At 45.8% G+C, this 17,963-nt stretch overlaps 3 protein-coding genes across 5 annotated transcripts in view; all 3 read left to right on the forward strand.

The window, feature by feature from the left end:
• LOC117732533 (striatin-like) overlaps nt 1–10,623 on the forward strand; it is a 39,294-nt gene extending 28,671 nt beyond the window's left edge. For 2 of the 3 annotated variants that reach the window (XM_034535559.1, XM_034535541.1), the window contains exons 8-18: nt 1,154–1,264; nt 1,901–2,041; nt 2,139–2,275; nt 3,132–3,307; nt 3,417–3,464; nt 3,839–3,960; nt 4,045–4,212; nt 4,920–5,060; nt 7,314–7,415; nt 8,021–8,107; nt 8,332–10,623. In XM_034535559.1, the coding sequence (XP_034391450.1) occupies nt 1,154–1,264; nt 1,901–2,041; nt 2,139–2,275; nt 3,132–3,307; nt 3,417–3,464; nt 3,839–3,960; nt 4,045–4,212; nt 4,920–5,060; nt 7,314–7,415; nt 8,021–8,107; nt 8,332–8,501 (1,403 nt within the window). In that variant the 3' untranslated portion in view covers nt 8,502–10,623. The remainder of the gene's footprint in view (nt 1–1,153; nt 1,265–1,900; nt 2,042–2,138; nt 2,276–3,131; nt 3,308–3,416; nt 3,465–3,838; nt 3,961–4,044; nt 4,213–4,919; nt 5,061–7,313; nt 7,416–8,020; nt 8,108–8,331) is intronic. The other variant, XM_034535550.1, reaches the window with a different exon arrangement.
• LOC117732764 (E3 ubiquitin-protein ligase TRIM21-like) overlaps nt 1–17,963 on the forward strand; it is a 299,335-nt gene that overhangs the window by 151,513 nt on the left and 129,859 nt on the right. The gene's annotated exons all lie outside the window — the stretch shown is intronic.
• Nucleotides 13,518–17,410, forward strand: LOC117732851 (BTB/POZ domain-containing protein 3-like). The gene is made up of 5 exons (XM_034536062.1): nt 13,518–13,645; nt 14,000–14,265; nt 14,531–14,621; nt 14,734–14,852; nt 14,937–17,410. Exons 2-5 carry the CDS (start codon nt 14,078–14,080, stop codon nt 15,967–15,969), a joined length of 1,431 nt encoding a protein of 476 aa, XP_034391953.1. The 5' UTR covers nt 13,518–13,645; nt 14,000–14,077; the 3' UTR covers nt 15,970–17,410.

Below are 17,963 nucleotides of genomic sequence, written 5' to 3' on the forward strand. Positions count from 1 at the left end.
GAATCCGCACTGTTCGTCTTGAATCTGAGGTTCGACAAGCGGTCGGAGCCTCCTCTCCAGCACCCTGGCATAAGCTTTTCCCGGGAGGCTGAGCAGTGTGATACCACGATAGTTCGAGCACACTCTCCGGTCCTCCTTCTTGAAAATGGGATTCAGATCGGGCAAGCCGTTCTTCCCAATCACGCCCCGCCAGGTTTCTCTGTCATTGCCCACGTGAGCGTTGAAGTCTCCCAGGAGAACTATGGAGTCGGCAGGCGGCACCCTTTCCAGGACCCCTCCCACCGACTCCAAGAAGGCCGGATACTCCGAAATGCTGTTCGGTGCATAAGCACAAACAACAGTCAGAGCTTTACTCCCCGCAACCCGTAGGCGCAGGGAGGCGACCCTCTCGTTCCCCGGGGAAAACTCCAACACAGCGGCGCTCAGCCGGGGTCTCGTGAGTATCCCCACTCCCGCCCGGCGCCTCTCGCCCTGGGCAACTCCAGAAAAGGACAAAGTCCAACCCTTATATCTGGTTTTATTTGTGTAGTTTAGTGGTTAGCCTAGCTTAGCATAAAGACTGTCAGCAGACTCTTCAACAGAGTCTTCCTCCCAGCTGTTCGTCGTTTTGTTCATAACGATCATTTTAGGGGAGGAGCCTAAAGGGGGACGGACTGTCGACGTTCGCTTTAAGTGTTAATTTAAAGCAATATTACTATTGTCTATAATTTGCAAAAAATATAGAAAATGATTTATGGCCAGAAACGGGTTTTAAAAAACAACAACTTTACTCCTCATCCCATCTGCCTTAGTAGGTTTTTCAAAATAAAGCTGGATGTGTCGTCCTGCATACAGACACTTATAACCTTATACACCCACCTTCCTCCTCCTCTTCCTCCTTCTCCTCCCCCTCCTCCTCCTCCCCCTCCTCTTCCTCCTCCTCTCCCTCCTCTTCCTCCTCCTGCCCCTCCCCCTCTTCCTCCTCCTCTTCCTCCCCCTCCTCCTCCCCCTCCTCCCTCCTCTTCCCCCTCCTCCTCCTCTTCCTCCTCCTCTTCCTCCCCCTCCCCCTCCTCCTCTCCCTCCTCTTCCCCCTCCTCCTCCTCTTCCTCCCCCTCCTCCTCCCCCTCCTCTCCCTCCTCCTCCTCCTCCTCCTCCTCCTCCTGCTGGCCTGTAGAGAAGGAAGAGTCTCCTCAGGGGGAAGTGGCCTGGGACGTGGACCAGGGACTGATAGCCCAGCTCAAGGAGCAGTACAGGAAGGAACGCAAGGGCAAGAAGGGGGTGAAGAGTAAGTCCTGTCGCGGGCCTGCAGCTCCTCCTCTCTCCTCATCCTGTTTTCTTTTGGTTCCTTTTGATTCTTCTTCTCTTTTTTTCCTGTCTCCTCTCCTCTCAGTTTGCCTCGCTGTGAGCTACCGACACATATTTAAATTAATGTGAACTAATTGGTACTATGGTGAACAGATAGTATACCATAGTACCAATTAGTTCACATTAATTACTCTGATAACTTCTTCAAACACTTGCACATTTATTTATGCTTATGTCTCTCTTAAAGGAGTTTAGTGTTAAAGTGAGCTTTGTTCTCCCCTCCTTTGCCTCCTCTGCTTCCTTTGCCTCATCTGCTTCCTCTGCCTCCTTTGCCTCCTCTGCTTCCTTTGCCTCCTCTGCCTCCTTTGCCTCCTCTTCTCCTCTGTGCAGAGCTGCTGCTGCATCATCTTCTGCTTTATTTACGTCCTTCATGTTGATTTAATTCTCTTTTTTTCTGACGATATGAACTCATGAGACTTATTTTGCCTCCATTGTGCTGATGGCAGTTTTCTCTCTCCCTCCTTTTTCTTTACATTGTTCCTCTCCCTTTTTCCTGACTTGTGTTTTCCTCCTCTTCCTCCTCCTCATCATCCTCTTCCTCCTCCTCTTCCTCCAGGGCCAAACCGGTCCCGGCTCCAGGACATGCTGGCTAACCTGCGGGAGGGGGAGGAGCCTCCCCTGCAGCCGCCGGTGACGCCCCCCTCCCGTCCCAGTGTTCCCAGACTGAATGAGCAAGAAGCGGGGCGCCCTGACGACGGTAACCCTCCTCCTGCACCTCCTTCAGCTCCTTGTTAATACCATCTTTGGTGGAGGAGGTCCTTCTCACCCCAGCTGGTCGTTTCTTGTCTCCGTAGAGGCGATGACGTTCCTGCCGTCCAACGGGAAGTCGTTCATACTGGGCAGAGTGGACGAGGCGGTTTCTAACGAGCTGGGACTGGGAGAACTGGCCGGACTGACGGTCGCCAACGAGGCCGACAGCCTGGCGTACGACGTGAGCGAGACAAACTGGTGTTGGAAGCAACAACAAAAAACATTTTTTTTTTTTAAATGTTGGATATTAAAAACCTAAAATTGTAAATCCCACTAAAACCCTACATACATTTTTTATTTTTTTATTTAAAGCTTTAATTTATATTTTCATTTCAGCTTATTCCATTTTGTTTTCATAATTGTATTATTATTCCCATTTTAAGAAATACTTTTTTTTTTTAAAGAGTTTAAAAAGACTTCCTTGAGTCTCTTCCTGTGAGGAAACAACGAATTCTAAGACAGTTTCCAGTCTTTATGCTAAGCTAAGCTAAGCTAAGCTAAACAGCTGCTGGCTAACGCTGTGAGACAAAGTGCGTTTCCCAAAATCTGACTTTTTTAAAGCATTCAACAGTTGTTTTTTTGTTTTTTTTTATTGGACATTTTTCATTTGAATCTTTTTAATTAAATTTGTTGATGACTTTCAATTCTTTTTTACTTTTTTTTTTTTATTTAACTTTTCTGATTTTAATTTATTTTTTAAATGTTTCTACATAACCTTTCGTTTGGACAAAAACATTAAATTAATAATAAAAAAAATAATAAAGTTTTTGTTTTGAAAATGTCCTCCTTATTGTTCCACTTAATTCACAAAATGGCTTTAAAAACAGCAAAAAAATTACAGCCCAACTTTCTCCCAAACGGCAACAAGTGAGGTCTCCTCTCCGAGGAAAACGTCTTTGATGCCATTTAGATGTAAAGTTTTCAGATAGTTTCTTGACATTCCTTAAGTGTAGTCGAGTCGTTCTGCTTCAAAGGCGTCACACACACCCCCCCCCCCCCCCCCCCCCCCCCCCCCCCCCCCTTTCCTGTCCCTTCAGATCACCAACAACACGGACGCTCTGAGGAAAACCTGGAACCCCAAGTTCACCCTGCGGAGCCACTTCGACTCGGTCCGCGGTCTGGCCTTCCACCCGGTGGAGCCGGTCCTGGTCACGGCCTCCGAGGATCACACCCTCAAGCTGTGGAACCTCCAGAAGACGGCGCCCGCCAAGAAGTGAGTGGCGAAAAAAACAAACAATGTTATTTATCAATTCACACGATACTTCACGAGACTCGTTTCTGTTTGTTTTTTTTTCTTCTCATCGTGCGTTACAACCCTCCAGATGTGCCGCTCTAGACGTGGAGCCCATCTACACGTTCAGAGCTCACAGGTGAGATCCTCGTTACCTGTGTGAAGGTGCTCACACTGCACTGGACTTTATTAAAGCTAATTACAGTCACACGAGTAGTAAACATATTCCTTTACAGAAAAACAGCTTAAAATTCACGTGCGTTCGGGGTTTAAGATGCATTTTGGGTTCATTCCATTAACAAAAGTTAAATAAAATATGATAAAAATCTAGAATTCTGACTCTCCATCGGTGTAAATCAAAGATTGATCCTAAAAGTCGATTCTAAGTGTTCACTTTCATTCATCAAAAGTCTTTAAAAATATTAAATCTTCAATGAAACGGCCCGCAAACAAGCACTCGTACGCATATTAATAGTATTCCGTATTAAAGTGAGCGGCGTCTCCCCCGTGCAGCGGCGCCGTGCTGTGCGTCACCATGAGCTCGAGCGGTGAGCAGTGCTTCAGCGGCGGGGTGGACGGTACCATCCAGAGCTGGAACACCCCCAACCCCAACATCGACCCCTACGACTCGTATGGTACGTTCCGGCAACCGTTTTCTTCTTATTCTCGACTCCTCTCGCGCTGTTGACGTCTCTGATGTTTGTTTTTCTTCTCCCCAGAGCCCTCCGTCCTGCGGGGGGCGCTGTGCGGTCACACGGACTCGGTGTGGGGCGTGGTCTACAGCTCCGCCCACCAGCGCCTCCTCTCCTGCTCGGCCGACGGGACGGTCCGGCTGTGGAACGCCGCCGACACCTCGCCGTCTCTCGCCGTGTTCAACGAGAGAGGAGGTGAGGGTTTATTAAAGGAACCGTGCGTAGGCTTTAGAGACGTTGCATAAAGACATAAAGACATATTAATTATCTTCAACCATTTTGCACCGGGGCCCCTTTTTAATGCCGGGTTTCGGTACCTGTCCCCACTGCCTGATGAGAGGTTTGGTTTGTCCTCTCCGGGTTGCCGTAGAAACACGGCGGTGCAACATGTAGGTAGATATGAAATGGCACTTCTTAGTTTCAGGTGATTTATAAACTGATTTAAAGATATGAATATACATCTCCATGCAACAAATCCTTTTAAAACAAAAAGAAAAAGGATTAAATGATAAAGAGGATTTTTTTTTTCTAAGACATACGTTTGATTTTTATGATTTTTATGATTTTTAAGTAAAAGTGCTACACTACCACACTATGAAAATACTTAAATAATTGTTTTACTACAAGTAAAAGGTCTGCATTTAAGTTTACTTTTACTTAGTCTGTAAGTAGTATCAGCAAAATGTACTTAAAGTAAATGTATTGTGCAGTAAAATGTTCCCTGTCAGAGTTTTACTATTAAATATGATGTTTCTGGATTAATATAAGATTAATATACTGCCGCATTAATGTTTATTTTACATTCTAGTGCTCTAGATGTTTAAGCCGGGGGAAGGCGAAATATTCAGAGTATTGTTTTACCTACGTTTGTGTGTGTGTGTGTGTGTGTGTGTGTGTGTCAGAGCTCGGCGTGCCGACGTCGGTGGACCTGGTGAGCAGCGACCCGGCTCACATGGTGACGTCCTTCACCAGCGGCCACATCGGGCTCTTCAACATGGAGACGCAGCAGCTGGTCCTGAAGCTGGAGTCTGCCGGACCGCCAGGTAAACCGGGCCGGCCAATCGCACGGGTCCAAACGAGGCCACGCCCCCCACGCTCACTTGAGGGGGAGGGTCGGTGCCGACCCACTTAAAGGCTGAGAGGTCATATGATCAGACCTCGAGGTCACACACACAACAGCTGAATAACAGAATACTACTGCTGAATACTTGTGCTGGAGTGTGTGTGTGTGTGTGTGTGTGTGGTGAGATAGAGGAACCGTGTCAACCAGGGACACGGCTCTCTGATGCGTTACCATGGCGATTTCTGCCACAGAGGAGTCAAGAAGGCTTTAAAACGTACACACAATGCTTGTTAGTCAAAACATTCGCTGTTGATTTTAAAGTCAACATATTTAACTTCACCTCAACAGAGAAAGGATAAAAAAACCTCTCCTGCGGCTCGTTCCCCCGTTCCCTCGTTCCCCCGTACCCTTGTACCCTCGTACCCCCGTTCCCCCGTACCCCGTACCCTTGTTCCCTTGTTCCCTCGTTCCCCCGTTCCCTCGTTCCCTCGTTCCCCCGTACCCCCGTTCCCCCGTACCCCGTACCCTTGTTCCCTTGTTCCCTCGTTCCCCCGTTCCCTCGTTCCCTCGTTCCCCCGTACCCCCGTTCCCCCGTACCCCGTACCCTTGTTCCCTTGTTCCCTCGTTCCCCCGTACCTCGTACCCCCGTTCCCCCGTACCCCGTACCCTTGTTCCCTCGTTCCCCCGTACCTCGTACCCCCGTTCCCCCGTACCCTTGTTCCCTTGTTCCCTCGTTCCCCCGTACCCTCGTTCCCCCGTACCTCGTTCCCCCGTTCCCCCGTACCCCCGTTCCCCCGTACCCCGTACCCTCGTTCCCCCGCTCCCCCGTACCTCGTACCCTCGTTCCCCCGTTCCCCAGTTCCCCCGTACCTCGTTCCCTTGTTCCCTCGTTCCCCCGTACCCTCGTTCCCTCGTTCCCCCGTTCCCTCGTTCCCCCGTTCCCCCGTTCCCCTCGTTCCCCCGTTCCCCTCGTTCCGTTGTTCCCTTGTACCCTCGTTCCCTCGTACCCTCGTTCCCCCCGTACCCTCGTTCCCCCGTTCCCTCGTTCCCTCGTACCCCCGTTCCCCCGTTCCCCCGTACCTCGTTCCCTCGTTCCCCCGTTCCCCCGTACCCTCGTTCCCCCGTACCCCCGTTCCCCCGTTCCCCCGTACCTCGTTCCCTCGTTCCCCCGTTCCCCCGTTCCCCCGTTCCCTCGTTCCCCCGTTCCCTCGTTCCCCCGTTCCCCCGTACCCTCGTTCCCCCGTACCCCCGTTCCCCCGTTCCCCCGTACCTCGTTCCCTCGTTCCCCCGTTCCCCCGTTCCCTCGTTCCCCCGTTCCCTCGTTCCCCCGTACCTCGTTCCCCCGTTACCCCGTTCCCTCGTTCCCCCGTTCCCCTCGTTCCGTTGTTCCCCCGTTCCCTTGTACCCTCGTTCCCTCGTACCCTCGTTCCCCCCGTACCCTCGTTCCCCCGTTCCCTCGTTCCCTCGTACCCCCGTTCCCCCGTACCCCGTACCCTCGTTCCCTCGTTCCCTTGTTCCCTCGTTCCCCCGTACCCTCGTTCCCCCGTACCTCGTTCCCCCGTTCCCCCGTACCCCGTACCCTCGTTCCCCCGTACCCTCGTTCCCCCGTACCTCGTTCCCCCGTTCCCCCGTACCCCGTACCCCCGTTCCCCCGTTCCCCCGTACCTCGTTCCCTCGTTCCCCCGTTCCCCCGTTCCCTCGTTCCCCCGTACCTCGTTCCCCCGTTCCCCCGTACCCCGTACCCTCGTTCCCCCGTTCCCCCGTACCTCGTACCCTCGTTCCCTCGTTCCCTCGTTCCCCCGTACCTCGTTCCCCCGTTCCCCTCGTTCCGTTGTTCCCCCGTTCCCTTGTACCCTTGTACCCTCGTTCCCTCGTTCCCTTGTACCCTCGTTCCCTCATTCCCTCGTTTCCCCCGTACCCTCGTTCCCCCGTTCCCCCGTTCCCTTGTTCCCTCGTTCCCTTGTTCCCTCGTTCCCTCGTACCCCCGTACCCCCGTACCCCCGTTCCCCCGTTCCCTCGTTCCCCTCGTTCCTTCGTTCTCTCGTTCCGTTGTTCCCTTGTTCCCTCGTTCCCTTGTTCCATTGTACCCTCGTTCCCTCGTTCCCTCGTTCCCCCGTTCCCTTGTACCCTCGTTCTCTCGTTCCCTCGTTCCCTCGTTCCCTCGTTCCCTTGTTCCCTCGTTCCCTCGTTCCCTCATGTTGAAAGGCTAACGTTGTGCTTCTCACGTCCCCAGAAGCTCCCTGCAAGATCAATAAAGTGCTGAGTCACCCCACGCTGCCAATCACCATCACAGCTCAGGAGGACCGGCACATCCAGTTCTTCGATAATAACACAGGTAACATATCATCATCATCATCATCATCATCACCATCATCATCATCACCAGCTGCTGCTGCAGAGGAGGCTTTTCTCTCACATTTAAAGGAACAGGACGCCAATTTCACACGTCGAGTCCCAGTAACCCGCTCGGCTCGGGGGGGGGGGGGGGGGGGGGCGTTGCGTAATCGTCCGGTGTCTCGGCAGGTGAGGTGCGTGTCAAAAGTCTGATGACATCACCAAGAATGACATCATCGGGGTTATCCCAGGCGAAAACATTTCTAACGTGAACCTGCGTTACAAATTCAAGTTATTCTTAGTTTGTTTTTTTAATGATTATCAGGCTTTAATGAAAGGTGCTACTGAGTTGCATTGTGGGAAATGTAGGAGTTGTTTGTAGCGTGACCCAAATACCGGTCAATTCTTCTTTTAATTAATCCGTCATATTTACACATGTGCTACATATTACTTAAAAATAAATAAAAATAATGTTATCTTTTTGATACTTTTTATAAAAAGTGACTCCTTGTGATTCGCCGTGTTTTTAATGTATATTTCTCTTTCTTCACATAAATCTGTATCAAAGTGACACATATTTTTCTTCTTCTGCTCTGTTTTTTGAAGGTAAACTGATCCACTCGATGGTCGCTCACCTGGACTCGGTCACGTGTCTCGCCGTGGATCCAAACGGACTTTACCTCATGTCTGGAAGTGAGTGTCAAGCAAAGAGATGTGATATTTAATTTATATTCAATTTGAGTGTGTATTAGTACACAAAATCCACAGTTTTCTGAATGCAGAAGGTGTCCTTGTTGTTGAAAAGTGTAAACATTTACTTGGTAGCGCATATTAATTAGTTTAAAAAGAAAATTATAACACACACACACACACACACCTCCATCCTCATTGGCTCTCGCTCCTCCCTTCCTCCCCAGGTCACGACTGCTCCGTCCGCCTGTGGAACATGGAGACCAAGACCTGCATCCAGGAGTTCACCGCCCACCGCAAGAAGTCCGAGGAGTCGATCCACGACGTGGCGTTCCACCCCACCAAGTGCTACATCGGCAGCGCCGGCGCCGACGCGCTCGCCAAGGTCTTCGTATGACCGGGGGAACTCGGCGTGGGGGGGGGAGGGGGGAGTGGCCAGCCAAAGAGGGTGGAGCTTGTTCTCCAACCTCCTTGAGGAAGCACAAAGCTGGAGGTGACCGTTTTCCCGGACTGCCCCTTTAAGATTTTGTCAAATATAGGAGGACTTGATTTGTCAAATAAACACACACACACACATATAAACAAACACACACACATATAAACAAACACACACACACACACACACACACACACCCTTTTCGGACTTAGGCTGGCCCGGGTCCCGAAACAAACAAACCTCTGGATGAGACGATGAATGAAACAGGAAGTGGCTAAATATATATAAAACTCTCGGTACATTTTTAGTAAAGCTGGAATTATTATTTTTATTTTTTATTTTAACACATAAAAACAAACCCCCTCCGGCCTCATTGACCCCCAAACACTCCGGTAAACGCAGCCCGTGTCTGTTGATGCTGCTTTGAAGCATTGTTCATGATTAATGTGCCTTTTTGTTCTTCACAAAACATTAATTAATTATCTTTTCAAAAGTAAGAAAAAAGAAAACAACACTTCTTTTTTTTTTTTTTTTTTTAAAGAAAATTCTGTCGTAGGAATGTGAAGACTAAATCCTCATTTCCCCTCAAGACGACGTCCCACTCTGCACAGGATTCCGTGGATTTTTGTAATTCTTTTTTTTTATATATATATATATATATATATATATATATATATATATATATATTAATTTGGAGGCATCTTAAATTTCTCCCGTTTTAAGTTGTTCCCCGCAGACCGAAGAAGACTTTTTATTCCGTCTGATTTTGGAGATACCGTGAACGCTGGGAGAGGTCAAAGGTCACACGACTCTCTATTCTTTTATTTTTACGGTGCGTGCGCCGTAGAAAAAGAGAAAACGGTGTCATAGTCGTGATGCCAAATTAAGAAATTGATTGGTATCAGCAGTATTAAAAAATAATAATATTTGTCTTGAATTGTGAGTTTAAGGCGTCAGTGTGTGGGATGTAGAGGCCTCTAGTGGTGAGATTGCAGATTGCACTCAACCGAATACCCGACGTCGTAGATGTTGATTAGATACGAAGGGCTCAAAAACACAATAATTCTTAGTATCAGGATATATACACTAATAAAAACATCGCTATGAATATTTTTATTCCATTTCTGCCAATAGATCCCATGACATCCTACACACTGGCCCTTTAAGAGAGACGGAAACCACCGCGCTGCAGCACTTTGGCGTCTCTTTTAAAGTCACACACACACACACACACACACACACATTTCCCCCCCGAGCACAAACACACACAGACGCACTCGTTCTGGAGCTCATCTTTTATATTTGAACACTACGGAGGACTTTTATTTTATTTATTTATCCTGTGTCGTTAATGAGCCTCCACCTTGCACACACGTGACCGCCATGTGACACTTTGACAGTTTTAAATTTAAAAAAACAACAACAACAAATTTATCTGAATTAACAGAAATATTTCTTGGCCGACGTTTTAATTTTTTTAACATTTTTTTTTTAAATTCTTTGCAGGGTTGTGAAATATTTTGTATTGAATCTCTTCTGCTTCGTTAGTTTTGATCAACGTTGTGTTGCCGAGGCTCCGTTTGAAAAACCTGCTTCTTTTTTCTTTTTTTTTAAAAAATATTGTGTATTTATCTGTTTTTACTTTGATCACATAAAAGTATTTATTAATTACTTAACAACGCCAAATTTAAAGCCTCAAGGTGGAAGCGAGACAACGTAATGCAGCACTTTTAGAAACACGAGCTCCTCCCCAGATGTGTAAATGCTTTATATGCTGACTGCCTGAACATATTGTATTTTGAGTAATTATTATCATTATTAATATTACATTATTGGGAGCGATTTACTAGTTGTTTTTTTAAACAGGTTTTGTGTGTTTGGTGACAGATTTTGGGTTTTTTAAAGACGTGTTCTCTGTTTTACTTGAAAGGTGAAGTTTATTCCTTCGGGGTGTCGTAAGAAGTACAAATACATGACTTTTACCTCTTAGCACTACATAATAATAATTATTTTTTTGTTGCTTTTTACCAAAATGATCATCTCAAAAGAAACGCAGCTGTGAGGGAAACGTCGGGGAGTTTGTGTCGGTGTAAAAAAAATACAAAAAAAAGGGTGAACAGCAATGTGTACAGTTTTGAAGTATTGAAGCAGATCTATTTATAAATGTGTAATTTAAGGGAAAACCAGTCGAGCCCAGAGATCAAAACTTCAGCTTTTTCCTGTGAAGCGATGTAGAAGGTGTGGACTCTGGTTCACTGTCCCTTTTAAAAACAACAACAATAACAATACAACGGAGACGGATTCTGGTAAAAACATTCATTCAGAAAATTAAATTCATGTTCATCCATGTGGATTTTTCTCAAAATACACTAAATTCTCTGATTCCTAGGCTCAAAAAAACACGTTTCCAGTTTGTTTTTTTTACAATTTTTTTTTTTTACATTTATTTCGTGTTTCATGTTATTTTTGGGGGAAAAGACTCGCGATGCTCCCTCTGCAATTACCCATAATGCACTGCTCTGCTTACGTTTGTGCATTTAAAAAAAAAGAAAAGAAAAAAAAAGACGCCGCTGAGTTAAACCGCTCAGACAACAGCAGATGTTCTTCAGGGACACTGGATTCAGTGGGAAATAAGAGTGTTTTGTCGATTCAGCGATGAAAATCGAGATATCTTGATTTATTTTTAAAAACGACAACGATACACCAGGAATAATTAGAGAGGGAGAAACGTCACAAAGAAGTTTCGGTAGCCGATGAGTTAAAGTGAGGAAACATGAAGCGGGTCATGATGGTGTGGATGGAGGCCGGTTGTTGGCCGTGGTCGTTAATAACTTGATATCTTGCTTGAGCTGCTTATATTATATTAAAATATTTGCATAAAATTATATTATGTAGAAGAAGCAAAGCTGGTTTTTGGATTAGTTACTCAATGTTTTTGTACGTAACTAATTATTCTTTTAATGTATTATCTAACTTAATTTCGTAGGTTAAGTCAACTAATATTTGCAGCTACATTTTTCGGAGTACGTTACTTTACTTTTAAATGAAGTCAACTTAATTGTTTAAGTTGATTTAACTTAAATTAGCTTGTAAATTTAAATTGAATTGACTTAATTTTGTATGTTAATTTAACTTAAATTAGCTTGTAAATTTAAATTGAATTGACTTAATTTTGTATGTTAATTTAACTTAAATTTGCTTGTAAATTTAAATTGAATTGACTTAATTTTGTATGTTAATTTAACTTAAATTTGCTTGTAAATTTAAATTGAATTGACTTAATTTTGTATGTTAATTTAACTTAAATTTGCTTGTAAATTTAAATTGAATTGACTTAATTTTGTATGTTAATTTAACTTAAATTTACTTGTAAATTTAAATTGAATTGACTTAATTGTGTATGTTAATTTAACTTAAATTTGCTTGTAAATTTACGTTGAATTGACTTTCAACTTGACTTCACAAATTAGGAAAATTGATTTGTTGCATACAAAAAAAATCAAGTAATTCATACAAAAACCAGCTTTGCTTATTCTATGTAATAAATCTATGCAAGAAGTTGCCTCGATTTTTATTAAGTAGATCAAGCAGGATATTTTTGATCCTGTCTGCAAATAAAATAACAGTAAGAGGGGTTTTATTTTCTGTACTCAAATATTCCGACAAGACCAGAACCAGAACCATAAACCTGAATGACACCGGACTCCATCCACGTCTACTTTATGTATCACATTCAGAGCAATAAGATCGCTCTGTTCTCATTCATTTAATCCCATTTGACATGTTTTCACTTTGTTTATTGAATCTTTCGGAGCAGCTGAACTTATTTTTTTTTTCAGATTTTATATTTTGTTGTCCTCGGTGGCCAAAAGCAAAACCTTTTTATTCAGCCTGTAAATGATTGTTGTCCTTAAATGTGTACAGTGAACCTATTAAAGAGATTATAGATGCTAATCTGGCTGTACATTAAGTACATACAGGTGTTTTCTTTGTTGTTGGGGTTGTTTGTTTTTGTTTTTTAAATGAGAGAGCGATTTATCATTAACAACAATAAAGAAATATGTTGTATATCATGACGTTGACGTGCTTGTTTTTTTTTTACAGCCTCACATGTTGGAAATACAGACGCACACACACACACACACACACACACACACACACACACCGCACGCCATGACGACAAAGTATTAATAGATAGTGATTTAGTCAAATATTCAAGTTAATTACCTGAAGAAAAAAAGAAAGTAAACATAAAATATTTAAATGTGCTGACAATGAAATCAACCTAAAAAAAAAAAAGGTCAAAATACATAAAACTGACGTATTTTGACTCACACATTTTAAACTAAATGTAAAGTCTGCGTATGAATTGTCAGATTTGTTTAACAATAGGGACTCATAGTCAACTCTTTGTATTATACTTTTTTTTATTCTGCACTCACTGGCTCTTTTTGCAGGTGTCTGTGGCTGATCAGCATCAAACATGCATATGACTTGATCAATGTTTTGGGACGGCTTGCATAAATAACCATCCTTCATACATTCAAAATGACAGATATGCCTTATGGGTGGAAGTGGTGTATAAGTCATAATGTTAGTTTTCCTAATGCAAGAACGTTGTTCTAATGGGGGTGGTTCTGATTTTACTTTGGATATTATAATATTGTTATTAACGTTTTAAATATGGACATTTAATAAGATATCACCCTGTAATAATAAAATGGAAAGGAACGGGTATACGTCATTTTTTTCTATATACATTTATATTCTATATAATATATGTATATTTATATTATATTATATACTGTATATTTTTATATATATGGGAAAATCAAATACTGAATATATTTTAATTATTATATGCCTGTATTATAAACTGGGAAACGGCAGTTATTGTCAGTAACACCGAGGTGTCGTTGCACCTTCCGGCCGCCGGGTGGCTCCGCTGCGCCTTTCGAGGAGGCGCCTCTGCCCGTCAAGGCGAACAGAAGAAGCCGGCTAGCTACTGTAAACAAAAGCCGAGCCGCCCGTCTGTCAAACAAACTCCCAAAACTGCGTCACGTGGACAGGAGAGATGACGTCAGAGACGTCCACGCGACAGTAAAGTAAGTTAAAACGGAGTTTATGATAAAATAATTCAACAATAACCGAGAGATTCACTCGGAAAAATGACCTTTTTAGTGAGCCGGCTAACTAACTAGCACGAAGATGCTAAAGTTGGGACTGAGGGGACGTTGGGTAGCTAACTGTGTGTTTTAAACTAAAGTATTTTAACTATTATAACTATCTATATCTATAGTTAGTTAGGTTTGATCGGTGTAACGTCAAGCAGCACAGCTGACGTGCACGAGCTTTCACGTGCACGTCAGAGTTAGGCTGAGCCCACGTCGTCACCGCCAGGTGTGAAGTCCTTTCTCAGGGTCCGAATTTAAAGCTCGTTTCTCGGGTGTTCTCTCCAGACTCGGCCGGTGTCCGGCAGCAGTTCAGTCCGGGACCCGGAGCCGCCATGACCCGGCCTGCAGTCTGACTGGAAGATAATGGCTGCAGAGCTGTTTCCCACCAAGAAGCTGGTCCCCTCCGCCTCAGCGAGCAGCACCTCCTCCTCCTCCTCCTCCTCCTCCTCCATCCAGCAGCACCAGCAGCAGAACCTCACCAACAACAACACGACCACCGCCGCGCAGGGCGGCTGCAACTGGCAGGGCGTGTTCCCGACCATCCGGGAGAGGTCAGTCTGAGGGGGCACGTCTTAAATATTCAAAGCATCACTTTGGGTTCTTTTTATTTAATTTGTACTCATTTGTAACACAATAATGTAAGTTTTACTTCCAATACTTTGAAGTACATTTTGACTGATAATACTTAAAAGTTTGAGATCGTGACTCCGGTGTTTCAACTAAAGGATCTGACTCCGTCTTCCATCGCTCCGTATTATACGTTGAATATTCAATATCATATTTTTTTTTTGTTGATAAAATGTCGCGTCCCTGCAGGAATTCAGTCATGTTCAACAATGAGATGATGGCAGATGTTCACTTTGTGGTCGGGCCGCCTGGCGGGACGCAGCGGGTACCGGGACATAAGGTAAAACTTGATTTAACTTGTCACCTTCTAATAAAACCCTGTTTAATAAGGTCAGATTTGCATCTGTTCACGAGAGGTGATCTCATGTCGTTCTCTCTGCGCCGTCCGTCAGTACGTCCTGGCCGTCGGCAGCTCCGTGTTCCACGCCATGTTTTATGGAGAGCTGGCGGAGGACCAGGAGGAGATCCGGATCCCCGACGTGGAGCCCCCTTCGTTCCTGGCCATGCTGAAGTACGTCGCCCTCAGTACACGTACTTCTCCGTTTGTGTCGCACCGTGAAAAAAAACCGCCCCCCTTTTCCTCTCGCCTCCTCAGGTACATCTACTGCGACGAGATCGACCTGTGTGCCGACACCGTCCTCGCCACCCTCTACGCCGCCAAGAAGTACATCGTGCCTCACCTGGCCCGGGCCTGCGTCAACTTCCTGGAGACCAGCCTGAGCGCCAAGAACGCCTGCGTGCTGCTCTCCCAGAGCTGCCTGTTCGAGGAGCCCGACCTGACGCAGCGCTGCTGGGAGGTGATCGACGCCCAGGCCGAGCTGGCGCTGCGCTCCGAGGGCTTCTGCGACATCGACGCTCAGACGCTGGAGAGCATCCTGCGGCGGGAGACGCTCAACGCCAAAGAGATGGTGGTGTTCGAGGCGGCGCTGAGCTGGGCCGAGGCCGAGTGTCAGCGGCGAGACCTGACGCCGACCATCGAGAACCGCCGCCTGGTGCTGGGGAAGGCCATCTACCTGATCCGCGTGCCCACGATGGTCCTGGAGGACTTCGCCGACGGGGCGGCGCAGTCCGGCGTGCTCACGCTCAACGAGACCAACGACATCTTCCTGTGGTACACCGCCGCCAACAAGCCCGACCTGCTGTTCTGCACCACGCCTCGCAAAGGCCTGGCGCCGCAGCGCTGCCACCGCTTCCAGTCCTGCGCCTACCGGAGCAACCAGTGGCGGTACCGGGGCCGCTGCGACAGCATCCAGTTCGCCGTGGACAAGCGCGTCTTCATCGCCGGCTTCGGCCTGTACGGCTCCAGCTGCGGGTCGGCCGAGTACAACGCCAAGATCGAGCTGAAGCGCCAGGGCGTGTCCATGGCGCAGCGGGTCATCAAGTACTTCTCCGACGGCTCCAGCAGCACGTTCACCGTGTCGTTCGACTACCCGGTGCAGATCGAGCCCGACACGTTCTACACCGCCAGCGTGGTGCTGGACGGCAACGAGCTCAGCTACTTCGGCCAGGAGGGCATGACGGAGGTGCAGTGTGGGAAAGTGACCTTCCAGTTCCAGTGCTCCTCGGACAGCACCAACGGCACCGGGGTGCAGGGGGGCCAGATCCCCGAACTGGTCTTCTACGCCTGAGAGGGGAGGGCGCGAGCTTTTACTTTGAAGGGGCGGAGACGATTTCGAAGGAGGGGAGGGGACTCTGGAATTTGCTGCTGAGACTCGGGAGGCGGTTTGATCGGAAAAGGCGCGGATGAAGAAGAACCTCACATTCCTTCACACCTCTGTTGTTGTTGATTTGTTTGTTTACAGCAGCTGTTGTTGAGTTAGGGTCATCACCGTGGTAATTGGATAAAACACCCAGACAGGACGGTGTGTTTCTTGGCTAACGCAGCGTGTTAGATACCCGATAAATCAAAGTACTTCCTCACAGTTTTTTTTTTTATCATGTTAATGTAATATTGGCACAAAGCATTCCTGATCGATTATGTAAAACGTTGCTCATAATGTCCGAATACGCCCAGAGACGTCAAGGGGAGAGTTACCGTGTCATCACCAGTAACTGCACATTTATACACGGTGTGATGGTACATTTAGTCATAATCCCACAAAAATACACTCTCACTCACACACACACACAACTCCCAATCTCAGCATTGCTTTGTGCTGATTGGCTGATCCGACCTCGCGTGAGGAGGCGGGGTCTGAAACTTCAAAGCTGTCCCCACAATCTGTTCACGTAATCCCCGAATGTACGTACTATTTTCACGATCAATGTTCTTAATGATTAATCCATTTTGTATTATTATTATTATTATTATTATTAATCTCGCTGAACAATCAACTAAACGTATAAAAGCTGAAGTCTCTTCCTCAGATCAATTCACTACTCAAACGACATTAAAAGCACTTATAAATGTGCGTTTCAATGCACGCGCCAATACAATAAAAATCACGTCGTCGTCTCCACGACAAAAAGTTCAGTTTTATGAGACGTTAAAAATGTTTAAAAGTTGCACATCTGAATTTTTCTCTCATGACGATCCGACTTTGGTTTCAATTTTTTTATTTTAAGGATTTGAAAAACATTCCTGTTATTAAAATTGAAGGACTTTTTTTTTTTTTTTAAACGGACCAAAAAACGAAGCACTACTTTTTCTGTTTTGACCTGTGTTGTTGTTGTTGTTGTTTGTTTGTTTGTTCTGGTATTTGAAGGCTCTCACCTGAGCAGACGACAACATGGCGACGCCTCTCGACAGCCGCCGCCATGTTGAGAGCCGCGCAGAGGCAACAAAAATGCTCCGAACTTCAGACGAGTAATACCTTTTTTTTTTTTAAAAGAATATTTGTAACACGACAACTGATCGCACTCCCGACTTCTTCTGTACGCACTACTCAGACACTGTGCTTTTATTTTGAAAGGCGTGACCTCATGCTTATACTACATCCTTTATTTCTCCTCCATGTTGCAGACGTGTAAATAGTTCTGTCTTCTTCTTCTTCTTCACCGGCTCTCTTTGAAAATGGAGGGTTGAGAAAAAAATAAAGTTTTTATATGATTCTATATTGAAGAAGCATATTTTTGGATGTCTCTGTTTCCTGTGTGCAGTGAGCTGGTGGCCCTTTACGAATGCGTCGTCCTGCAGATCGGAGCATCGGCGGTTCGATCCCCGGCTCCGCGAGTCTGACACACTCGACCCCAAGTTGACTAGAAAAGAGACACACAAGTACAGTCCATTTACCATTTAAAAGGAGGCAATGCTATATTTCTGAGATGTGTATATATATATTAAAAGCTTGGTTATTAATTATTTTTGATGAATAGGCAAACAAACTAACAAAAACACAATTAAAATACGTGACAGTTCTCTCACCAGACCTCAAGCTCAAAATATTGTGACGGCGAACACAAGAGTGCATATCCCATAATAACCGTGACTGGCACACCTGCTAAAAGACTAAACGAACGCTTTCATGATGTACTTTGGAAAAAGTGATGACGAAGCAGATTCGAGCCACATTTTAAATGAGTGCTTTGCTCATGGGTCATTCCGTCACTGGTTTGGATTGGGAATCGAACCGACAGGTTTCTTTTGGGACTGATAGCGATTATTATTATTATTATCATTATT

Source organism: Cyclopterus lumpus, chromosome 1 (assembly GCF_009769545.1).
Source record: "Cyclopterus lumpus isolate fCycLum1 chromosome 1, fCycLum1.pri, whole genome shotgun sequence".
NCBI classification, from domain to species: domain Eukaryota; kingdom Metazoa; phylum Chordata; class Actinopteri; order Perciformes; family Cyclopteridae; genus Cyclopterus; species Cyclopterus lumpus.

Coding starts and splice junctions, on each gene's coding strand:
- LOC117732851 (XM_034536062.1), top strand. CDS start 14,078: ATGGCTGCAGAGCTGTTTCCCACCAAGAAGCTGGTCCCCTCCGCCTCA. Junction 14,266..14,530: donor TTCCCGACCATCCGGGAGAG/GTCAGTCTGAGG, acceptor GCGTCCCTGCAG/GAATTCAGTCATGTTCAACA. Junction 14,622..14,733: donor AGCGGGTACCGGGACATAAG/GTAAAACTTGAT, acceptor GCCGTCCGTCAG/TACGTCCTGGCCGTCGGCAG.